Genomic DNA, 22,455 nt, shown 5'->3' on the forward strand with positions numbered 1-22,455 from the left:
AAAGTGGGAAGCAATGATGAAGAAGAAGAAGAGGGTTAATGGTCCTTCTCAAGACAATGTATGGTGGAAAGGTTGAAGGTGACCATCTATTGATTATCACCATCTTCCCTACACGTATTGTCACGGGCATCGACGTCTCTGTAGTTCCCACTTAAACTTCTCTCGAGATGGAAGCCTGTCTCCGACTCTCTTTTTTCCCTCTTCCGAGAAGAGATCATTTTCAATCTATAAATTTTTTTTAAAAAAAACATCGATAATAATAAAGATTGTACTTTAATTCTTTGATTAGAGCTTTGGAACTTCCACACGGGCCGGAAGGGCCAGAAATCTTGTGGACACGATAAGCCAGCATGGTATGATTAGACTTCCTAGCCAAAAATACAATTTCAACTAATTAATTCATGATCACTGCATCTAAAATTCTCACCTCCTCGTACAGGTGACAAAGAGGACAGACAGTGGAAGATCTTAATTTCAGGTGGGGTATACAGTGAAACATCAAGTGACAATATTATTGCAACAAAAAAAAAATTGAAGTTGCAGAAAATATTAATTTCTTATACAGCAGCATGGTAAATTTGTTATCCTTTGATTTGATCTGACATCTGAGGAAATGGAATTTGGTCCTTTATTTCATCGGATAACGTAGGCAGATGTTAATGCACGTCGCATGGACTTACTTTCACATAGAAGGGAAGAAATTAATTATTAATTAAGAAAAGCTAAATCCCCATGGAAACACTGTTAACCTAGACTCGTGTTTTCTATTCCCTGAAACAGCGTGATAATAGTTTTATCATTCCCAGCAAAAATCTTTGAACCTGCTCTTGGGACTCATAGCATAATAATGTTGTAATAATATGTTGGATAAGGGTAATTAATTTTATATTTTTATAAATATAAAATATACTTAAAAATAAAAAATAAATGACACATGATAGGAGCCTGTATTCTTCAAGCGACACTTTCTAGCTATCAGAAATGTTATTTTATCATGTTGTCATAATCTTTGCGATACCCTCTGTTTTTGAAGTGGTGCGTATGGTCGATGCTGATGCGATTTGTTATCGATAATACTTTCTTATTTTTTTTATTTTCTCTCTCTCGTTTCCTTAAAATTCACGTTGATCATGAGAAATTTTAGAGTTTTTTTTCTTATTTATGGAGATTTCAATTTCAATCTTTATTTTTTTGATTTTTGATTTTTATTCTTGGCTCTCATATGAAGTTTTGATTTGTTTTCAATTTTATTTTTCAATCTTAATCTGTGATATATTATTTTTTTAATTTGATCTTTATTCTTTTGATTGTTTTTTTCTTCTTTTAGGTCCTTTTGTTAAATTGACTTTTCAATTCAATTTCACTTTTCCATAAAAAAAAATCAATTTTATTTTTTATTTTTTTATCCTTATTTTTTTAATTGCTATTTTTTTAGATCCTTTTGTATAGTTAAAATTATTTTTTTAATTTCATCATTTAATATTTGATTAGTTTAGAATTGCTATTTTCACTCTTTTTTTCAGCTAAAAACACGTAAGAAACATCCTAGATACTCAATAAACTCATTTTTGGTCTTAGATTAGTATATAATAGGTTGAAAAATGAAAAATCAACTTGAATTTAAAAAACATTATGAGCCCAAATAAACTTTTTTTTGGCAAGATAAAAGAAAAAAAAGATCTAAAAAGAATTTTCCTTTTAAATGAAACTTATTAACACTAAAAACAATGAGTTTCGTTGTTGAAAAGTGGTCATTCATCAACTTTCTCTTTTATTTTTTGTTTTTTAATCTCTCTTTCTCTCTCCAACAAAATTAAAGATTAAAATGCAATCAAAATAAATTTTAAACCAAACTGTTAAATTTCCAAACTAAAAGGACCACAAAGAAAATTTAATTTTAGTCCCTTCATTTTCAATCTTTCTCAAACAATAATTTTTTTCTTCGTCATGAAATCAAACACCAACCCAAAAGCACAATATTTTCTTAAAATTAAAATAATTATATAAAAAACAAATTGAAACAAACTAACAAATCTCAAATCTCAATCAACACAACATTAAAGGATCAAATTGAAAAAAAAATAATTAAAGAAAAAAATAAAATAGAAAAAAGGACTAGAGTGGCCATCACATTTTTTAAGAAAAGCATATACTTTTTTCTTTGTTTCAATTCTAGTACTCTCAATTTAAATTTCCTACAAACAACAAAATCAATTTTTTTTTCTGGTAAAGTTAAGCACAAGCTCGATACTAAGATGTTTTTTTGATATCTCAATAACTAATAAAAAACAAACAAAATAAATTATCAATCTTAAATTCTAATTAAAATATAAAAACCAAAATAAATTATCAACTTTAAATCATAATTAAAAAAATTAAAGGATAAGATTAAAAATAAAAAAATAAATGGAAAAAAAGAGAGGAGAGAATCACACTCCACAGTGGAACTATAATCACTGGTTTCTTTGCTTTTTTAACAACTATCCATTAAGATAAAGGGACTGGATCCTTAAAAAAAGAAAATACCAAAAGTTGCCACGCATGCATATATATATATATATATATATATATATATATATATATATATATATATATATATATATATATATATATATATATATATATATATATGGTTAGTACATGATGTGGACCTCATGGGGAAAGGGTAGTTGAGGCGGCAGTTGTGAATTCTTGTGACTCTCCTCTAATTTAGATAAATGGTGTTTACGGACGTTAGGAAATGGAAATAAATAGTTTATTGGTGCAGATACGGCACAGTTTGATGGTGATGGTGGTGACCGGAGAGGATAATAATCAGGGAAGACTATAGGTGTCTCTGCATTTGTATTTTATTTATTGAATAAAAAATTTAAAAATTTAAAAATTATTCATCAGATTTTAAATATTTAATGGGTATCATTATATGTTATTATTTACTATTAAATAAAAAGCACAATGATTAATATATATCTGAAGTATATGCATATTAAATGACAGAATGATAAATATTATGTACATATATGTGTGTTTTATGTTAATATTAAGATATATATATATATATATTGTATTGAAATAAATTTAAATATTTTACAGATATATTTATATAATATAAATATATATATCGGTTAAGGGTTAACTTAATTTTGATAATATTCATTCCTTGTAAATTAATTATCTAAAAAATAACTACCTCTTAAAGTAGGTGCGGGTTGATATATATGGTTCGGATTAAATCGTAACGAGGCTGCTCACGCACGCTTTGACTCACGTGGGCTCTTGTTGGCGGAAGTGCGGGGGGTTAAAAGCAGACTCACGTCCAACCCATGAGCATCTTTAAAGCCAAGTAAGGCTGGAAAATAAATGGAGGCAGCAAGAGACGGAAAGCAACGACTTCCATTCATTTTCTCGCATGGGCTTCCCTTCCTTTACTTGCCACGTAAGGCCTGAGACACCTGTCCTTTCTTTCTTCTTCAATTTTCCTTTCCAGCTTTCCATTCCGGGAGCTATTATTCACTACAAGCGAGAATATATTTCAGTTTCGTATTCCAAGCCAAGATGATACTGAGCATAAACGACGTGTCTTAATTTCCATTTATTAATAATAAACACCTGTCGCGCTTATAATTTATTAATTTCCAATTCAACCTTGCGGGCGTTACCAAACGGCAGGTATATTTGTGTTTTATGGGTCTATATATATATACAACACCTGTAATTTATGAGTAAAGAAACTGCTTAGATCCTTATCACGAACACCGACACCAGTTGCAATACTTGATTTCTTTTTTTATATATATAAAAAAAGGGAAAACTGTGTAGGTAAATCTCAGGTGATTTGATAAAGTGCTTATTCATACACTTCCATGGCTATCATTTGAGTTAAATCTAGAAGCTGGAGGCTGTGAGAAAAAAAACTTCATATAATTCAATGGAAGAAAATTAATCCCCAGATAAACCTAATTAACGCTACCATGAACATGCATCTCATTTTCATCCATGTTTAATCATGGAGGCTCCTTGGATTCCATGATGCTCTTACTGAAATTAAGAAATCTTAATCCTGGAGGCTCCTTGGATTCCATGATGCTCTTACTGAAATTAAGAAATCTTTATGGCCTCATTTTGCCAGGCAGAAAGAATCAATATTGATAGTTATTATTAATTACTGAGCGTGATCGTTTTTTTTTATAATTTTTTTAAAAAAATATATCAAAATAATAATATTTTTTATTTTTAAAATGAACACACTGTAAAGTTTAAAAAAAAACATAAAAATATTATTATTTTTTAAAAAATATACAAATCTTTAAAAAATGCTGTTCCGAAAACGTCCCCAAGAAACCTCTTAAAAAACATTTTCATAAAATCAATCAGAAGCGCAGCATCCCTGCGCCTGGTGGCCTACCGAAGGACAATCGGTGGTGGTTTGACAGTGACATGCTCAAAAAATAAGAAGATGGCCGTAATTGAAGGTTACGTTATTCGGAAAACAAAGTTACTCCTCCTATACGCCAAGGATAAAGTTTTTGTTTTTTATTTTTTTAGGGTTAATAAGTCATTTTCTTAGGATTAAAATTAATTATTAAAAAATATTAATTGTAAAACGAACGTTAATTAGTCAGAGTTGACCGTTGGCGTTGCTTCCCACATCGCTCCTCTTTCTACTCTCACTCGGCCGCACCTACACTCCGAATCCAAAGCGGATCAGAAAAGGCTGTAACAAAATTACTGCAATACCCTTAAACACCATGGCAATATCAAGGATAACATCATACCCCTCTACTTCCGTGCCAGAAGTTTAATGCTCTGTTGTTAAAAAACATGAAAAATAAAAATAAAAATAAAAATCTATGGCTCCATGAACCTTGGTGATCTTGATTCTTGTCATGTATAAAAATGCCAACAAAAACCATGTGATCCTGCTCGTGCTTACATGTTATCATGTAGGGGTCCTCGACATCAGGGGTAGAGAAAAATATCTACGCTATGACGGTCCTGGCTGGGGGGTGTTTATGTCATTCCATACCAGAACAATATTAATTTAATTCTTGGAAAATTATAAATAGCATGCCGGTCCAAGATGGCCAATCCTCGAGGTCAGATAATTTAGTTCAAAATCAAGGGCTTTTTTCCTTTTTTGCATTGCGTGTGCTGGCATTAGGACATTCCATCCCATTGACGATGACACCAACATATCAATCCAAGAGAATCCATTATGCAAGATTATATCACACCACCTCATCCACACTCAACAAAATACTGTTTTTTAATTATTTCTTTTTTAGGTTTGACGTAATTATTGTTTTTTAAAGTAATTTTTAATTAAAAATACATTATAATATTATTTTTTATTTTTAATATCAATAATTCAAAACGATCTAAAAATATAAAAAACTTAAGTTAAAATAAAAAAATTCAAGATTATTTTTTGGACCGCAAAGACAGTAACACGCACTGACAATAATGTGAAGTCCACTAGGTAAATTAGGTGAACAATTGACAGTATTAATACGTTAGCTGCATTAATCAAAAATTCATCAGCAAAGGCAAACCCACAGAAGCAAAGAAAGAATGTTAGATTACAAGTCTGAAATCAAAACCATGTTGTCATTTTCTCCATGAAAAGGCCTCTTTGCTACTGTATTTGCGGCAATTACAGCCTGCAACTCCCCCCTTTTTTACCCGTCGACGTGCGTTCTTTCCTGCCCTCGATCAGCCCTTTTTTATTCAAATCTTGCATTAAGTTCTCCTGTAATGAAATACTCACGCATTAAAAGCTAAAGTTTGACCAGCTAAATCAAAACCATGGTGTAATTCCATGCAAGAATTTATTATTAATACTACTACTATTATTATTATTTTAAGTACAACAACATGCATGTTCTTATTTCTTACATTTGAAAAACTTAAAGCTGCTTTGACTATGTGTACTGTTCCCTTACCCCAAAACATAGCTTCACCAGCTACGATAATTAATACTGTAATTAATCAATTACAAGAAGCTTCTCTTTCAATTTTTAATTTGATTTATTTATTTTTTCTGGCACTTTAAAGATAAAAAAAACACAAGTGTCAAGACTTTCTAAAAGACTGTCAGTTCTTACAAAAGAGAGGGATCCTTGAAAGAAAAAGAGAGACCTCACATGCCTCCTCCTTCGTAGTTCGTAGATCTGCCACCTCTTTCTCTTCCTCTTTATCTGTCTCCCCTGTTTTCCAACTCCACTCTCTCTGCATTTGCTTCTCAACCCGATCTCTTTGGACTCCGTTTCCGTCTCGAACTGGACTCACAAACCAGCACCATTACCCACCTATGCACTCACACTGACTGACCGTGACTCTGTATATTATATTATAAATTTCGGTCGCATTGGTGATGTGCCGGCGAGTTTGGCCGGAATCCCGTTGAGTGACTGGATTTTCCAGTGGAGAAAATGTTCAGGTCGGCGAGATGGAGGGGCGAGAAGAACAAGATCAAAACTGTCTTCAAGTTGCAGTTTCATGCAACTCAGGTACTTCCACCGGCAAACATACTACTTTTGTTTAACTTTGTACTCGTAACTGTCTTTTGTTTTCCAATCTCTGACATATAATATTTTGAATTGAAGTTCATATTTTTACTGTTTCAGTTCTAACTTTATAGATAATTGCTGTTCTGGTGAAAGATTTGAGCTTTTTTTTTTTAATGAAATCTTGGTGATGGGTTCAGTTCGAGAAAGAAAAATGAGAAATTTGAAAGGTAGAGTCTGCATCAAGAAAAACCTGATAAAGAAACCAGAAAATTTCAACAAGTCGAGCCTTATGTATTTTAGTTCATTCAATGTTGAATTAATTGGAGAATTTGAGTCCTGAAATATTGCTGTCAAATATGATTGATTAATTGGATGAAGTAAGGATTCTTAATTTGTGGGTGATCTGTGAATGTAGCTGCCGCAACTGAATGTGAATGCATTGGTTGTATCTGTGGTTCCTGGAGATGCGGGGAAGCCAACAGTGAGTTTAGAGAAGGGTATACTCAGACAAGGAAGTTGTCGATGGGACTATCCGGTTCACGAAACAGTGAAATACATTCGTGATGTGAAAACAGGGAAGATCAATGAGAGAATATACCATTTTGTGGTCTCCACTGTAAGGAATTTTACCAAAAAAATTTACTTTTATTGAACAACTTCTTATTCAATGTTTGCAATGTGATCGGACTTTTTGGATATTTGTAGGGATCGTCAAAAAATAGTCTGGTAGGGGAGGTTTCAATAGATTTTGCTGATTATGCAGAGGCGACTAAAGCTTCCACAGTTTCTCTTCCTTTCAAGAATTCAAAATCTAATGGGGTATTGCATGTGAGTTCTCTTGTCTCTCTGTCTCGTTTGTTTATATCTGTTACCAATATAATTCTTAGTTCCCACAAGTGATAAGACCTTCCTTGCCAATAGGATTGATGAGAACTTTCACGTTGTAATTGAAGTTCAGAATTTAACTTCAGTTGTTGGTTTTCAATAGGTTTCAATTCAGAGGCTGCAAGAAAATGTCGAGCAAAGGTAAAGAAGAAATATCACTTGTTATTATTAAATATTTCAAATTTCTTTATTTTTCTTTGAAGGGTTAATGAATTTTGATTTTTCTTTCTTTTCTAAAATCTTTTGCAGTGAGGTGATGGAAGGTGAAGATGCAAATGTAAAATCCCAGAGCAGAACATTGAACACCCTATTAAGCAATAGTAACATAGATGAGGGTATTGATAATCATTCCAGCGAAGTAAGTTTTAAGTTTAGTGCCAGAAATCATCTCTGTAGTTCTTATGATTTTTAAATTAGAAAGCGCATCACTAAATTTTAGTTTTAAGTTTTAATAGCAACTTTTGAACCCCTTTTTAGTTTTCTACTTCTCTAATTTTATAGATAGTTGATGAAAATATGATGGGTTCACTTTTCATTGTTCTACAGGATGGACCACTTATTAATGGTGCCCACACTGCTGATTTAAATGTCAATGACAGAACTTCTAGTGGATCTGACATTACAATGTCAAGTTCTGAAAGTAGCTCTGGGCTCAATACCCCACGAGAACTTGGATTGAGAAACAACATGCTACAGGACCCTATTAGCTTTCTATCGTCTCAAACCCAGACTTCAGCAGCTCACCTGTCAAAAGCAAATGCTTCTGCAGCAAACTATGGAGAGCATCGGCAACAGCAATGGGAGTTATCAGCAGATTCTGATCATGGGACAAGTACTGATGACTCGACAAACAGTTCTCAAGGCAACCTTACAAGAGAGAGATCTCAACAGGTGTCAGATATGGATATGGAAAAGCTGAAGGCTGAACTTGTTATGTTGTCAAGACAGGCAGATGTGTCAGAGATGGAAATACAAACTCTGCGAAAACAAATTGTAAAAGAGAGCAAAAGGGGGCAGGATCTGTCTAGAGAAATCTTGGGATTAAAAGGGGAGCGAGACATGCTCAAGTCAGAGTGCGAGAAACTCAAGGCATTTCAGAAACGCATGGAGGAGGCAAGAAGCAAAAACAAATCGCAGTTTGAAGGTGGCGATCCATGGGTGCTTCTTGAAGAAGCTCGACAAGAACTAAATTATGAGAAGGACCTAAATTCCAACCTCCGGTTGCAGCTGCAGAAAACGCAGGAATCAAATGCTGAGTTGATACTTGCTGTGAAAGACCTTGATGAAATGTTAGAGCAGAAAAGTAAGGGAACATCTGACCTTTCCAACAAAGCAAGATCCTATGAGAATGCTATCTCAAGAAGTGAGACTGATGATGATGAAGAGCAAAAGGCACTGGAAGAACTTGTTAAGGAGCATAAGGATGCTAAAGAAACTTATCTGTTGGAGCAAAAGATTATGGACCTCTGCAGTGAAATAGAAATCTACAGGAGAGATAGAGATGAGCTGGAGATGCAAATGGAGCAGCTTGCACTTGATTATGAGATATTGAAGCAGGAGAACCATGACATGTCATATAAATTAGAACAAAGTCAGCTGCAAGAACAGCTGAAGATGCAGTATGAATGCTCCCCTTTGTTTCCCAACATTAACGAACAAGAAGCTCAGATTGAGAGCTTAGAAAATGAACTGAAGATGCAGTCAGAGGAAAACTCTGATTCTTTGGCCACCATTAAGGAACTAGAAACCCATATCAAGAGCTTGGAGGAAGAATTGGAAAAGCAGGCCCAAGAGTTTGAAGCTGATCTGGAGGCTGTAACACGTGCAAGAGTTGAGCAGGAGCAGAGAGCCATTCAAGCAGAGGAAGCCTTGCGAAAGACAAGATTGAAAAATGCTACTGCAGCTGAGAAGCTGCAGGAAGAATTTAGAAGGCTGTCCATGCAAATGGCATCGACTTTTGACGCAAACGAGAAGGTAGCTATGAAAGCGCTCGCAGAATCTAGTGAACTACGAATGCAGAAAGTTCAACTGGAAGAAATGCTTCAGAAAGCTAATGAGGAGCTCCAATCAATTACGGATGGTTATGAGTCAAAACTGCATGATCTTTCCAACCAACTGAATTTGAAAATGCATCAGATAGAACAGATGATGATGGAAATTGAGGATAAATCCAGACGGCTTGAACAGCTAAAGAAGCTGGATGAAGAACGTGGCGGGGCTTTATCCCAGCAAATCCAAGGCTTAAAAACTGAGCTTGAAATGCTCGCAATAGAAAACAATAACCTTTTGAAGCAAGCAGAACATAAAGAAAGTATGAGTTTAGAGCTGGAACAAATAAAGACATCAATTAAGCACACTGAAGCACTGGTACAAAAGGGAGATACGGAACGGGATGAACTGGTGGGTACAATTTCTTTGTTGAAGAAGGAAGCGGAGAAGTCGCTGGTGGAGTTAAATAGGATGAGATGTCTCAAGGATGAGAAGGAAGCAGCAATGAATGTCTTGCAATCAGAGGTGGGAATGCTTAAAGCTCAGTGTGATAACTTGAAACATTCTGTGTTTGAGGATGAGTTGGAAAAGGAAAAACTTAGAAAGCAGTTAGTCCAATTAAAGAGTGAGCTGAAGAAGAAGGAAGATGCTTTGAACAGCATGGAGAAGAAAATCAAGGAAAGCAGCAAACGGGCAGCAGTTTCTGAAGGAACAAAGACTAATCTGAGAAACAACAAGTCTGCTCCAGTTCCTTATGGCTCTAAAGAGGTGGCAAATCTGAGGGAGAAAATAAAATTGCTTGAGGTAAATGTTTGTTTTGAAAATTTCCAGTAAATTTATAGTTTTAACAAGAACATGCAAGGCCAAATTATTAAGTATTGGTGATAACAACGATCACTGGTGTGTCAAGATGGACAAGCTCGTTTATGATCTTCCCCTCGTATTTTTTGGTTTGGCAATTTCAAGTTCACTCTGATTTATGATTTTGTCCTTCATTTGGTTCAATTGCGGTTGACTTGAGAATACTCCCTTTCTTGCTTTTGTATGACAGGGACAAATTAAGTTAAAGGAGACTGCTTTAGAAGCCTCTGAAAGCTCGTTTGCAGAGAAGGAAAGGGATCTTCAAAACAAAATTGAAGAGTTGGTTAGCAGATTGGAAGAACTCAACCAGAATAGTGCAATTTTCTGCTATAACCAACCTCAAAAGGTTAGCAATTATATGTAAATATAATGTGCATCGGGAATTATATGTTTTTGTGTTCTGTTTGTGTTACTCAAACATCTAGGCATACACGAGTTCTGAACCACATAAGATAGATGAAGTTCCTTTTGTGATGTATGATCTTTTTGTAACCAGTTGTCTATCTAGACGGTACTGCTATATTTTTCTTTTAAATTCATTAAATGTGCAACGTAATACTGTTTCTTAATCTTAAATGTTTATCCTTCAATGCAGTCATCTGAAGACGACATTGGAGTTAATTCAATTGGTGATATAGCTGAAGATTTTGGAAACACGGATGAAAATCCAAGCAGTTCATATGGGACGTGCAAAGAAAATGGGAATTCGAGATTGTTAATCAAGAGGTATGATTTGGAAGAAGCAGTAGTTCTATTTGAGTTGGTTCTGTGCTCTAGCTTTGCTCCTAGCTTGTTCTTCTACATTGTGATTGAATTCTTTTCCTGTTTCATTCCAGCGATCATTCCACTGCATCAGAGCAAGAACCAAAAGCCTCCTGTATCAATAACACAGACCACAATGCTGATAAGTTGTTGAGTGAACTAGTGACATTGAAGGAGAGAAACAAAACGATGGAAAATGAACTGAAGGAGATGCAAGAGAGATATTCGGAAATAAGTCTCAAGTTTGCAGAGGTAGAAGGAGAAAGACAACAGCTTGTGATGACACTACGGAATCTTAAGAATGCCAGAAAGAGCTAATATTTTTTTCTTGATATTATCTTATACAGAACCTATATATACTGTGTATAGTTGTGCGGTAGGATGTGCTGCAAGGAGAATGTAGTGTTGTTTCCTTTGGAAGAATGAATAATCAATCTGTACAAAGTAATACGAAAGTACAAAAAAATCCCGAGTGTAGGGAAGCCATTTTTAATTAGGTGTCCAGATGATTTTGTTCTTTTTTGTAATTTTCTGAAAGCTTGTCATGTTGTTGTGACGTTTGTTCATTAATATATTCTTTTCATTGTTCCCTTGGTGATCACTGTTGTTCCTGTTACGCTGGAAGTGCTTGCCTTCTGGTGATGGCTGGGGAGGAGGGTAAATCAATGAAGGGAGCTACACGTCATCCACTGTAATATATGATTTGCTGTTCGGTACCTGAATAAAAAAAAAATTAAAATCCTTGTTTTTAGGTTTTAAAAACTTATTTTTATTTAAAAATACCTAACAAATATTATAAAAACCTATTTTCAACCTCAAATCACCCTTTAATAACTTAAAAAACAAAAACTAAATGAATAAAAAAAAATTCCAATTTATAAATTTATAAGGGGAGTATTGCTCCAGTAGACCCAGACCTGTACATTGTACTTGTATTATATTAACTTAAAAAATCCACCACTATTTTTAGGCCTGCTTCTACTCTCCTTTTATAATTACCAGAAATTTCATTAAATATCACATCCTCGGCTGCGAATAAAAAAATAATTTAAAAAATAACGAATTAATGGTGTAATTGAAACTTCTATTAGATTAGGGAGCTGATTAAACCATTATAATATTTGAAGAACCAAGATGTAGTTTGCCTTTCTATAAATTCTTGAAAATCTCTCTTACTAGGGTTTATCGCATCCCCTTCTCCCTCCCTCAGCTCTGTAACCATGGAGAATCCCTCACCAGCACCTCCATCAACTACTCAATGCTGGAGTAACATAGTAAAGAACCCCCAACCATCACCACCGCCAGCACCATCACAGCAACAGCAAGACCAGTTGTATGTGGAGAGTTGCAAGTCGACACACGGCATATCAGTGGCGGTTATTGATGCAAACGCCGTCATACAGGGCGGGGAGAAGCTCAACAACTTCGCCGACAAGTTCGTCACCGTCCCTGAAGTCCTCGCTGAGATTCGCGATCCTGTTTCTCGCCATCGACTTGCTTTCATTCCTTTCTCAATTGATTGCAGGGAACCCTCCCCTGATTCTCTCAATAAAGGTAAAAAAAAACCCCCTTCAATTTTGAAAAGTGGATGATTAGATCGATTTCTGTTTAGATTGCTTCTGTAATTTTGCTATTAATTTGCAATGAAAAGGGGAGTAGCTGAATTATAAGAAAATATGTCACGGAGCGAACTTGGGGTTTAGTCTCATGTGTTTTATATGCCTTTGACAGTTATCAAGTTTGCGAGAGCAACTGGAGATTTACAGACCCTATCTGATGTTGATCTTAAACTCATTGCATTGACATATACATTGGAGACACAACTTCACGGGACTAAACATATTAGGGATGCGCCTCCCCCTGTCCATACAGTCAATGTGAAGAGGCTGCCTGAAAAGGACATGCCAGGGTGGGGTTCTAATGTTCCTAATTTGGAAGAATGGGAAGCTTTGGAACAAGAAACTGGAGATGGGATAGATCCAAGCTCGAAAATTCTTCCATTAAAAGACATAAGCTTGAACGTTATGCCTGCTGATGACCAATCTGAAGATGGTTCGATGGGGACTGGAGGGGAAGCAAATTCTGAGAATTTTGAAGATGTTGAACATGGTTCGAGGAAGCCCAGGAGATTTCCACCCAAGAAAAAAGACATAAATCTTGAAGGGAAAAAGATGGTTGCTGGTGGAATTGATGCATCGCAGGGACAATTTGATGATAATGCTGGTGATTGGATGCCTGCTGTTAGTCGAAGTACTCATAGAAGATATCTTAGAAGAAAAGGTAGACGTGAACTTAATGAAGCATTATTAGAGAAAGATAGCCAGCAAGATCTAGAGAAAAGTATGGATGACAGCACTATTGAGGTAGCTAGTGTCCCCGATCAAGTGTTACATCAAAGTTTGATATCCGAGGAGAGTATGATGACAGAGGTGAAGAACTGTGATGGTGATGTTTCCTTGATTTTAAAACAAATGAGACTGGAAGAAGGTTCACTGGAGGCTGCCCAAGGTGAGAAAGGAGAGAACAGTACTTCTGTAGAGACAGAGATTAACGATTCTAGGGACATGGAAGCTTCCTTAGATCGCATTGAAAACATTGATGTTGAGACGAGAAGAGTTGATATTGCCAGTGCAGAATCAGATCACTTGGAGATCTCAAGCCAGATTCACGAAAGTGTTGGTGCATCATATTCAGATGATAATGATAGCGAGCAAAGCTGGATGGTCAGATCCTTATCTGAGTCAAGTGTAGCTTGTGTAACTAGTGACTTTGCAATGCAGAATGTACTTCTGCAAATGGGCTTACGACTGCTGGCACCTGGAGGAAATCAAATCCGCCAGCTGCATAGGTATACAATTGTTGTTCATGTTTATATCGGTTTCCCAATTATCTTTTACTTTCTTGACTGGATCATTGTGGTTATATTCCTATCTTTAAAGACATCTACACTTGCAGGTGGATACTGAAATGCCATGCCTGCTATACTGTCACAGCTGAAATTGGGAGGATATTTTGTCCTAAGTGTGGAAATGGCGGCACTTTAAGAAAGGTTGCTGTAACAGTTGGTGAGAATGGCATTGTTTTGGCTGATCATAGGCCACGGATTACTCTGCGTGGTACAAAAGTAAGTATATTCCTAGGGAAGGAAATAAAGAAATCTATTCAAGCAACCAGCAGAAAATCTTAGATTCTCTTTGTACCTTGGTTTAATTCTGGGGAGACATGTATAATACATTTATGCAGTTGTTTCCATCTTGCATTTATTGCTTAGCTTATTCTGGTCTGTGCTTCTGACCATTGGTTTATAGTACTTTCTTGTTCTGTGGGTTCTATTACTTAGCTGACTGTGATTTCTACTTGGGGATGGTTTTCCATGGCCATGCATGGAAGGCTTCTTATTCTTTACATCATGTTGGAAAATCTGTACCATGCTAGAATCCATGCTCCTGCCCCACAACACTGACACACACACACACAACATTCTTCTCCAGTGATAGTGCAAGGAGTGTTAATTGATTTTTCATGAACCGTAGAAAGCTTGCATGAGTGCCGCCCATTATGCCTTCTGTTGTTCAGTGTCTGTTGTGTGTGTGTAAGAAGTGCATGGACTGGGCATGTTGGATGTTCTTTTTTGCCACTAATTTGTTTGAAGTCCTTCTGCCCATATATGCTTTGACATTTTGCCCCTTGCAGTTTTCACTGCCTTCACCACAAGGTGGGAGGGATGCCATCACTAAGAATCTCATTCTGCGCGAGGATCAGCTACCACAAAAGTTCCTCTATCCTAAGACGAAGAAGAAAGTGAATAAGGAGGTTGGCTTCTTTGTTGTTTGCATTTATCTTCTTGCTTGTGTTTGATTAATTCCAGACTAATTTATATAAATCTAATCATGTAGGGAGATGACATCTTCTCGGTTCGGGATGACATCTTTGGCCACCATACTGATAAAAAAACTCCTTTCCGGCCTCCCATAAGGCAAGCATTAGCAGTTTTTAGTGGGAAAAGGAATCCAAATGACAATCACTATGCTCGTCCTAAGCACTGATGTTAGCTTTTGATTTTCTTTTTTTTTTTAATTTAATTTGACTTGGAATTGTTGTCTACTCTGGTTTATTTTATAGTTGCTGTTTGCGAAATGATTATCAACATTTATGTTTGAGTCTGTAGTGAGAAGTTAATAATTGTCATGTACTGAAAGTTTGTGCTCCGAAAGAGCACGGTTTTGGTAGTTTTGTGCGATTGAAATGATACTCGAACTGCATTTGTTCCAGCAATATCTGGTGTATTACTTTCAAGCAATAATCTACTGATGAAATTAGTAACCTGTTTCTTTTAACCTTGGATTTTGTACCTGGTTTATTATTAATATAGAAGACAAGTTAGCTAAAAATCCATGTATTTAAATAGTGCCAACATTTCTTGCACACCAAACGCCCCAAACTCCGGAGAAACCTGTGACAAATCCAGATGCAATTCCAGTATTAATCCTACGTGACATGCCATTCTCTCCGCGAGCTCTTAAAAGTATAGTGCCACAAAGTTCAGAGTTGCCCGTGTAGCTGAGTTTGGCAAGCTCTGGACCTTAAGAGGAAAGCTCCATCATGCTTGACCTCGTATCAATATATTTCAAGGAATGCTATAAAGCCTCTGCAGATCTGTCATGCACAGATAGTTCATTGATAGGCAAGTTTGTGAGGTTTCCAAGCCGATGAGGATCCATTCTGCAACTCTCGAGCTAGGAAGGATATGATATCTTGAACTTCTCACTAAACCAAAAAAATATGGGACACTTGTATGGTTATTTCAGCTAAGATCCAAGCAATCCAGCTGCTTCAACTCGACAGAAGGATTTAGGTCACCAGCTATAATATATTCTCATAATTTATAAATATACATATAGTGTTTCAAAACGCCAGATTTTGGAGGTCAAGCATGATAGCACGCCCAATTATGGTATCACATTCTATAGCTTCCCATCTACAACGGTCTTCCTCACCAAACCATGATGCCAACCTGTTTTGCTTTCAGAATTGCCTAAAAGACATTGCTTGAATGGTAGAGTCGTTCCTCTCTTGTTCATGCAACTATTAATTAAAATTGATTTCTGAAAGGGCAAGAAGGTTGGAACCAAGTTGACCCACGAAGAAGCAAATAATTAGATAGATTTGCAAGGAACTCTAGGCCTTCAAAGAAATTTATATTGATTAGCTAATAAATTCTTCAGCCTGGTCAATCGAATCTTTCGCCAGGTAAAATTTCTGTTTCGTCTTTTTTTTTTTTAATTTATAAATCCTTCATTTAAAGTCAATTGCCAATATATTTCTTTTATTTCAATGCTTGCTGATGTTTGTCATTTGCTTGATGTCTGTAACAAGGTTTTACGACAGCAAGATCAAGTGAAACAACTTGTTTGCCATGTCTAAAGTAATCATAATCAACCATTTATCTGAGTTGCTGGGAAAATTTAATAAGAATAGTGGAAGGCAAATGCATATCCTTTTCATACCTGGAGTCATTGATGTTAAACAAACAAGCATCCCTGTATTTGCCCTCTTATTGTCTCCAATTCTCTGAAAAGGATGCAAAACAATGAGTAGGGCTAGGAGCCATTTCCTATGGCTCCAGCACCTTATTGCTTAGGAATCTTGCACTAGAGAACGTACCATATAAATGGTTTTTCTCTGGGAATTGCTTTTGATCATGCTACATACAGCATGTTACACATTAATATGTGCATTTGTATATTGAAACATTCCTTCCATAGTCATATCTGACTCTTTTTCAGAGTTTTATGAAAATAAATGATAACCAGAGAACACAATCAGGTGAAAAGAAATGGTCGATGCAGTTTGAACTAAAAGTTTGCTATGGTCATAACTTTACTCATCATCCAATGGTATACAATGAGGCTATTGTCATAAAGGAAGCTCTTTGTTTTTTTAGCACGCACACATTTACAAGGACCTCAGATGAAACTGAAGTGAGAAAAAAGTAAAGGAAAGAAAAGACGCAATTGTATGAATCTGATTTACTGTGTGTTAGCTTCAAGCCTTCAACTCAATTATGATGCCAGCGCAAGCTCTGCCCATGCCAAAGAAGATGCCTTGAGGTCAGCAGATATAGTTGTATCAATTCCGCTCTCTAGAATGGTACTTAACTCCTGCATGGAAGGCTGCTTGGTGGGGTCTGGATGGATGCAAAGTTTTACCACTTCACATATAACTTTAAGGTCTTCGAATCTGAAATGCTTCAACTCGGGATCCACCACATAAGCCAATGCTTCTGGCAGTTCTAGGAAGTCCTTAGCCTATAGAACACAGAAGTTATCATGTTTTTTTTATCACTTATATGGGCAACGATTTTTCCAGATAACTGTTTCTTTGAGATTACCCAGAACGGAAATTTGCAAAAGTTTAAACTACAAGAGATTTCTTACCCAATCTACCAAGCGCCCCTTGTCCTTGCAGTATGGAGGTCTTCCACTGATTATTTCCAGTAAAAGAACACCAAAAGCATAAATGTTCCCTTGGACATCAAGATGGCGTCCCTCCAGAGAATGTGGAAGCACACAGATAGCACCTTGGCTGCCTATGGAGCCTGAGTTCTTCTCTGATCTTGCAAGAATACTCTTCCAACTTTCAAAATCAACCAACTGCAGGGACAATCAAAAAGAAATTCTGAGGACCACAATTTTATAGGGGTTTGACATCCATCATAACAAATTGTTACTTGTTACTGGTTTTGAGAACCAAAATTAACTGGAAAGAGAATCAGGAATGGCATTTACTAGATATCAGGTTACAGAAGACAGTTTCAGACACATATTGAAAGATTTTACAAGCTTAAAACAATGAATAAACACCGGAATGAAGTGTGGCTAAGGTCACTGATCCTGTTCACAGATTTCCAAGCTACCAGAGCTACTTTAAATCTTCCAGTCCTCTCAGTTAACAGTAGATTGATAGAATGTTTGATATGATTCTTTTGGGTTGCATAAGCTAGCAGTGACCATAGCTAAAACAAGTTATCTAATCTGAGGAGAATTCAACCTCATGAACAATTCCATTTTTTCTATGATACAAAAAAGGAAGTGCTGACAGACTTAGGAACTCTTTTTTTTTTTTTTTATTGTGTCAAAAGTGTAAGTTTTTAACATTTCTTTAGAAGAATAGAGAAAGGCATCAGTGAGTACCTTTGGGGAAAATTCCTCTGTGAGATATACAGAACTGGAATTTAACTCGGATATAGTAAATGGTGGCTCAAGTTCAGTATGAAGGTACTTCAATCCACGAGCAATGCCTGTGACAATTTTCATCCGGCGTGTCCAAGATAATTGGCATCCATCTCCATCTGCATTGATACAGGTTGTTTGATCAACCCTGAGCAAGTATATAACGTCTTAAAAATGTTTGATTGTCCCAAGCAAGAAACTCGACTTACAGTGAAGGTGCTCATACAGGGTCCCATTCGATGCATATTCAATAACTAACATCCTTGTAAACGGAGTGCTCTCTTTACAATAGCCCAGTAACTTTCCTGCATTCTCGTTATTTAATCTTGCCAAATCTGCCACCTAAATTGGATTAAAATTTAATAAAGAAAGATCTCAGAAAGGCTATCCCAAAATCCTCAGCTTCTACATTTGTAGTTGTTCAGTGTCTGTTTCAATAAAATTTGCAGTGAGAAGGAACAAGTCTTCACCTCTCTTTGGAAATAGAGTTCAAGATAGCCTGTCCATTGTTGTTCTTTGATGCAGAGAGATATGACTGCAATCTCAGGCCCACCTTTCATGATGCCCTTGTAAACCAAACTATCTGGAGAAGAGCCAATGATGTTACTGAAGTCTTCACAGGCCACTTCAAGCTCCTGCCTGCTGAATCTCACTACATCTTTCAACATCTCAGAATCTGTGCAAAAATATACACGGTAAGATAACACAAATAACTTATTAAAACACTGTTAAAGAACACTGAATAAACTAAAGGTCTGGAAATATGGAAGCAAACCTATGTATACAGTCACATGGTCCTTCTGACTCGATAATTTCTTCAAAGGGATTATGAGAGAAGATTTGTTATTGCATCTCTGAAGAGCAGTTAGGAAGGCAATTAGAAAGAGACAGGCCACCATGGTTCCTGTCACTATTTCCAGAGCCAAAAGCCAGGCAGGTTTTGATGCCCTCTGGTGCTGCTTGGATACATCTTCAGCAGGCTGGTGCTTGGGGCTTCTTGTTTGATGGGTTCTGGCATGTGGAGCATGATCTGTACAAGGAATTAATCAGTCAGTATAATCACCATAATTTATTACTGTCCAAAGGCACACCTGTTACTACGAAGTTCAGTTGGATGATAGGTTGGTAAATCATATTACACGGCAAAAGCAATACCCTCTCCATCCCAATTTAAGCCTTATGTAAGAAATGACAGTTACTAAGGAGAGCATATGAGCTCATGCATTTAGGTTAGGTCTTCAAGATCTCCCCTCGATTTTATTTTTTTAAAAAAAGAATAGAATTGTGGAAGATGGGGCCTTTGAGAGGGGCAATATTGTTAAAAAAAATCTCTTAAAGATTCGAATGTCACACACCAAGCTCATTTTGGAGCAGACTGAAAGAGGACTGCAAGACACCAAACTCATCCCAATTTTAGCATGGCAAGGTATCTATCATTAACAATTCACATTGAAACAGACAACCACATGCTCATACTTTGCATATCCATGGGGATTGCTCTTCATTTCAAGACATTATTGTCCATAGACATGTTGACAACAATACAACAGTCCACAAATACAGCAACGGAAGCCTGAAGGCTGAAAGATTAACCATGTCACACGTACCACAAAGAGAAGAAGAACGCTGTCTTGGATCTTTGTTCTGAAGGCAGTTCCCTTGGAAGCTCGTGCTGCATAGCATATGTTGTGCATAATGTAAGTTTATGTGACATCCAAATGCCAGTAGGAGAAAGGCTAAGAGTGTACCTTGGAAGATACCCCAAGCACTTGGGAATGCTCCCAGTAAAGAAATTGTATGAGAAATCAGCCACTTTTAATCCAGATGCTCGACACAGGCCAGTTAAGTTTGTGTTTGAAGCATAGCTGAAGCAGGAGTGAATTATATAATTGTACCCAAAAAAAGGAGAGAATAATTCAAGTAAAAGATTTAAAGAATCAAAACTGAGTTTCAACTGATCAAAGATGAGTTTACGTCCCATCCTAGTGACTGTTCTCAACTTATACAATCACAAGCATTCTAGCACAACCTACTTAAGTAAGAATAGTATTGTTCATTCTACCCGTTAATTTGCAAAATGCACCAAAAACTGATGTGCATTCAGAATTGTACTTACATTCCATACACACTAGACGTGAAATCTGAGCCACTGCTAGCAGGAACAGATCCTTGAAGCCTATTCCTATCCAACCAAAGTTCTTGAAGGTACCTCAAATTGCCAAGTTCAGGAGGCAAGCTTCCTGTTAACCCATTGGACTGAAGGTTTCTATCACAACATAAAATGAGAAAGTAAGAGAGAACTCAATATTGCCAACCATTACAGTCCAATCGTTAAAACCCAATAACAAGATTCTTTTACATTTTCCTGACACTGGTTAGATTTGCAATCTCTGGAGGAATAGGACCCGTCAATTGATTTGCTCCCAAATCCAAGACCTGGAGGGATTTCAACATTCCCAATTCTTTTGGTATAACCCCAATCAGATTATTACCGTGCAAGACTCTACAAAATATCAAACAAGCACCAAAAGAGAAAGAAGCCTTAAATACAATGCATAAAATAAACTAAAAGCATTTATTTCAGTATGATGAAAAAAGATGAAGACGAAGAAGAAAGAAACATACAGTTGTTGCAAAAATTTGATCCGACCCAATTCTGGGGCAAGAAATCCCCTTAAAGAGTACCCAGTTATGTTTCTGCAAAACCAGAAGTCCAACAGAAAAATGGTAAAACTTCATTCAACGATAAAAGGCACCTACACATATACCACACATCAGGATCTAACTTCAGAAGAAACTATAACGCATCTAACCCTGAACCAAAAAAATAAAAATTGATGGATCATATCTTACATCTTTACAACATGGTCTCGAGCAGAAGAGCAGGAAATGCCAGACCAACCACAAGGATCTGCATCTAAGGCATTCCAATTGGACAAAACCATATGTGGGTCTTCGTATATAGCTTCCTTGAATGTTGTAAGTGCCCAAACTGCCCAGAAGTCGATAGATTCCATTTAGTGAAAAGTACTAGACTATAGGATTACCGAAAACCAAAATTTACGCACAGTACATTAATTTCAGATCACATAACTTCCAATGCCACTGATGGTATTAAGTCACAAAGTAAATGTAGAAAGGATAGCAGAAAGAGGCCAAGTTTGAGACTTGAAGTTTTCGCATTGATTGCATAATAACTAACACCACTCAATTCAGCCATGTGAAACTAGCTAGCTCAACTCTTGGAACCATAATAATTCAAGTTTATATTCTTTTTATCAGCAAAAACAATGCATTTATAAAAAGAAGTAAAGTGATAAATGCATACCTTCTTCTCTGACAAAGGAGTCACAGGTTACGACAAGAACTAGAGAAACAAAAGAAAGAAGCTGAAGGGAAGCATATGATCTCATTTGTACTCTGCAAGAAATCTCTACTCCTCTCTCTTTGTTGGAAGAAAAAACCAAAGACCCAGAAGAACTCATGAACCCAGTGACCAAGAAAGAGCAAAAAAAGAAAAAAAGAAAAAGAAAAGGAAGCAAGTTGATTGGAGATGTGAGTTTTTTTATTAAGAAACTACAAAAGAGAAGAAAGTTAAAGTCTTTGACACAGCAATGCACTACTAAAATACAGTGAAAGCTTTGTTTAAGGAAACAACTCCTACAACTAGCACTCAGTTTAATAAGATTTGGAAACTGGCCATGATAGCAAAATTACTTCAGCTATGAATGTTTAAAGTTGGACAGAGGAGGCGGACAAAAAAGATGAAGATAGAAACTTAGATTGAAAGAGAGGTTATGGTTATATTTGGTAAATATTAATTTTTTAAAATTTATTTTTGATATAATTATAATTAAAACAATAAAAAAAATTAATTTAGAATTAAAAAAAAACTTAAATTTTTTGAAAAACATAAATCAAATAGAACTTTTTATCCTGTTAACTGCAGATAAATTAAAAGAAACCAAGAGAAAGTTTTGATTTTTTTTTTTTATATAAAGAGAATGAAAGTTGTTTTGTCTTTAAAATTAAAATTAAATGGCGGTCTTTTATTCTGTAATTTTTTATGTGTACTCTCACGGCACTTTGTGATCTAAATTCCCGGTTGCTGGATAAAAATCCAACGGTTCATAATCAAGAAGCGGTAGGTAATGACGGAGGGGATTTAAATTTAAATTTTCTTAATTTATGAACTGAGCTGCGGGCCCCATTTTATA

The 22,455-nt window shown here is 36.0% G+C and overlaps 3 protein-coding genes across 3 annotated transcripts; 2 read left to right on the forward strand and 1 right to left on the reverse strand.

Moving 5' to 3' along the window:
* Positions 1–6,072: 6,072 nt before the first annotated feature.
* On the forward strand, positions 6,073–11,604 carry LOC133701600 (uncharacterized). Its single transcript, XM_062125573.1, has 9 exons — positions 6,073–6,509; positions 6,925–7,125; positions 7,215–7,337; positions 7,498–7,535; positions 7,644–7,752; positions 7,941–10,187; positions 10,435–10,590; positions 10,840–10,970; positions 11,081–11,604. Exons 1-9 carry the CDS (start codon positions 6,432–6,434, stop codon positions 11,322–11,324), a joined length of 3,327 nt encoding a protein of 1,108 aa, XP_061981557.1. The 5' UTR covers positions 6,073–6,431; the 3' UTR covers positions 11,325–11,604.
* Positions 11,605–12,177: 573 nt separating this feature from the next.
* Positions 12,178–15,281, forward strand: LOC133701601 (RNA-binding NOB1-like protein). The gene is made up of 5 exons (XM_062125574.1): positions 12,178–12,560; positions 12,738–13,854; positions 13,962–14,130; positions 14,700–14,819; positions 14,903–15,281. The coding sequence occupies exons 1-5, from the start codon at positions 12,227–12,229 to the stop codon at positions 15,050–15,052; spliced, it is 1,890 nt and encodes a 629-aa protein (XP_061981558.1). The 5' UTR covers positions 12,178–12,226; the 3' UTR covers positions 15,053–15,281.
* A 1,574-nt stretch (positions 15,282–16,855) lies between these two features.
* LOC133702245 (probable LRR receptor-like serine/threonine-protein kinase At1g63430) lies at positions 16,856–22,005 on the reverse strand. The gene is made up of 13 exons (XM_062126541.1): positions 21,567–22,005; positions 21,092–21,230; positions 20,864–20,935; positions 20,598–20,741; positions 20,355–20,504; positions 19,987–20,103; positions 19,846–19,910; positions 19,014–19,268; positions 18,709–18,914; positions 18,448–18,580; positions 18,200–18,357; positions 17,444–17,659; positions 16,856–17,314 (listed from the first exon to the last, which is right to left on the reverse strand). The coding sequence occupies exons 1-13, from the start codon at positions 21,721–21,723 to the stop codon at positions 17,069–17,071; spliced, it is 2,058 nt and encodes a 685-aa protein (XP_061982525.1). The 5' UTR covers positions 21,724–22,005; the 3' UTR covers positions 16,856–17,068.
* Between the last annotated feature and the right edge of the window lie 450 nt (positions 22,006–22,455).

This window comes from Populus nigra, chromosome 8, assembly GCF_951802175.1.
Source record: "Populus nigra chromosome 8, ddPopNigr1.1, whole genome shotgun sequence".
In the NCBI taxonomy this organism is placed as follows: domain Eukaryota; kingdom Viridiplantae; phylum Streptophyta; class Magnoliopsida; order Malpighiales; family Salicaceae; genus Populus; species Populus nigra.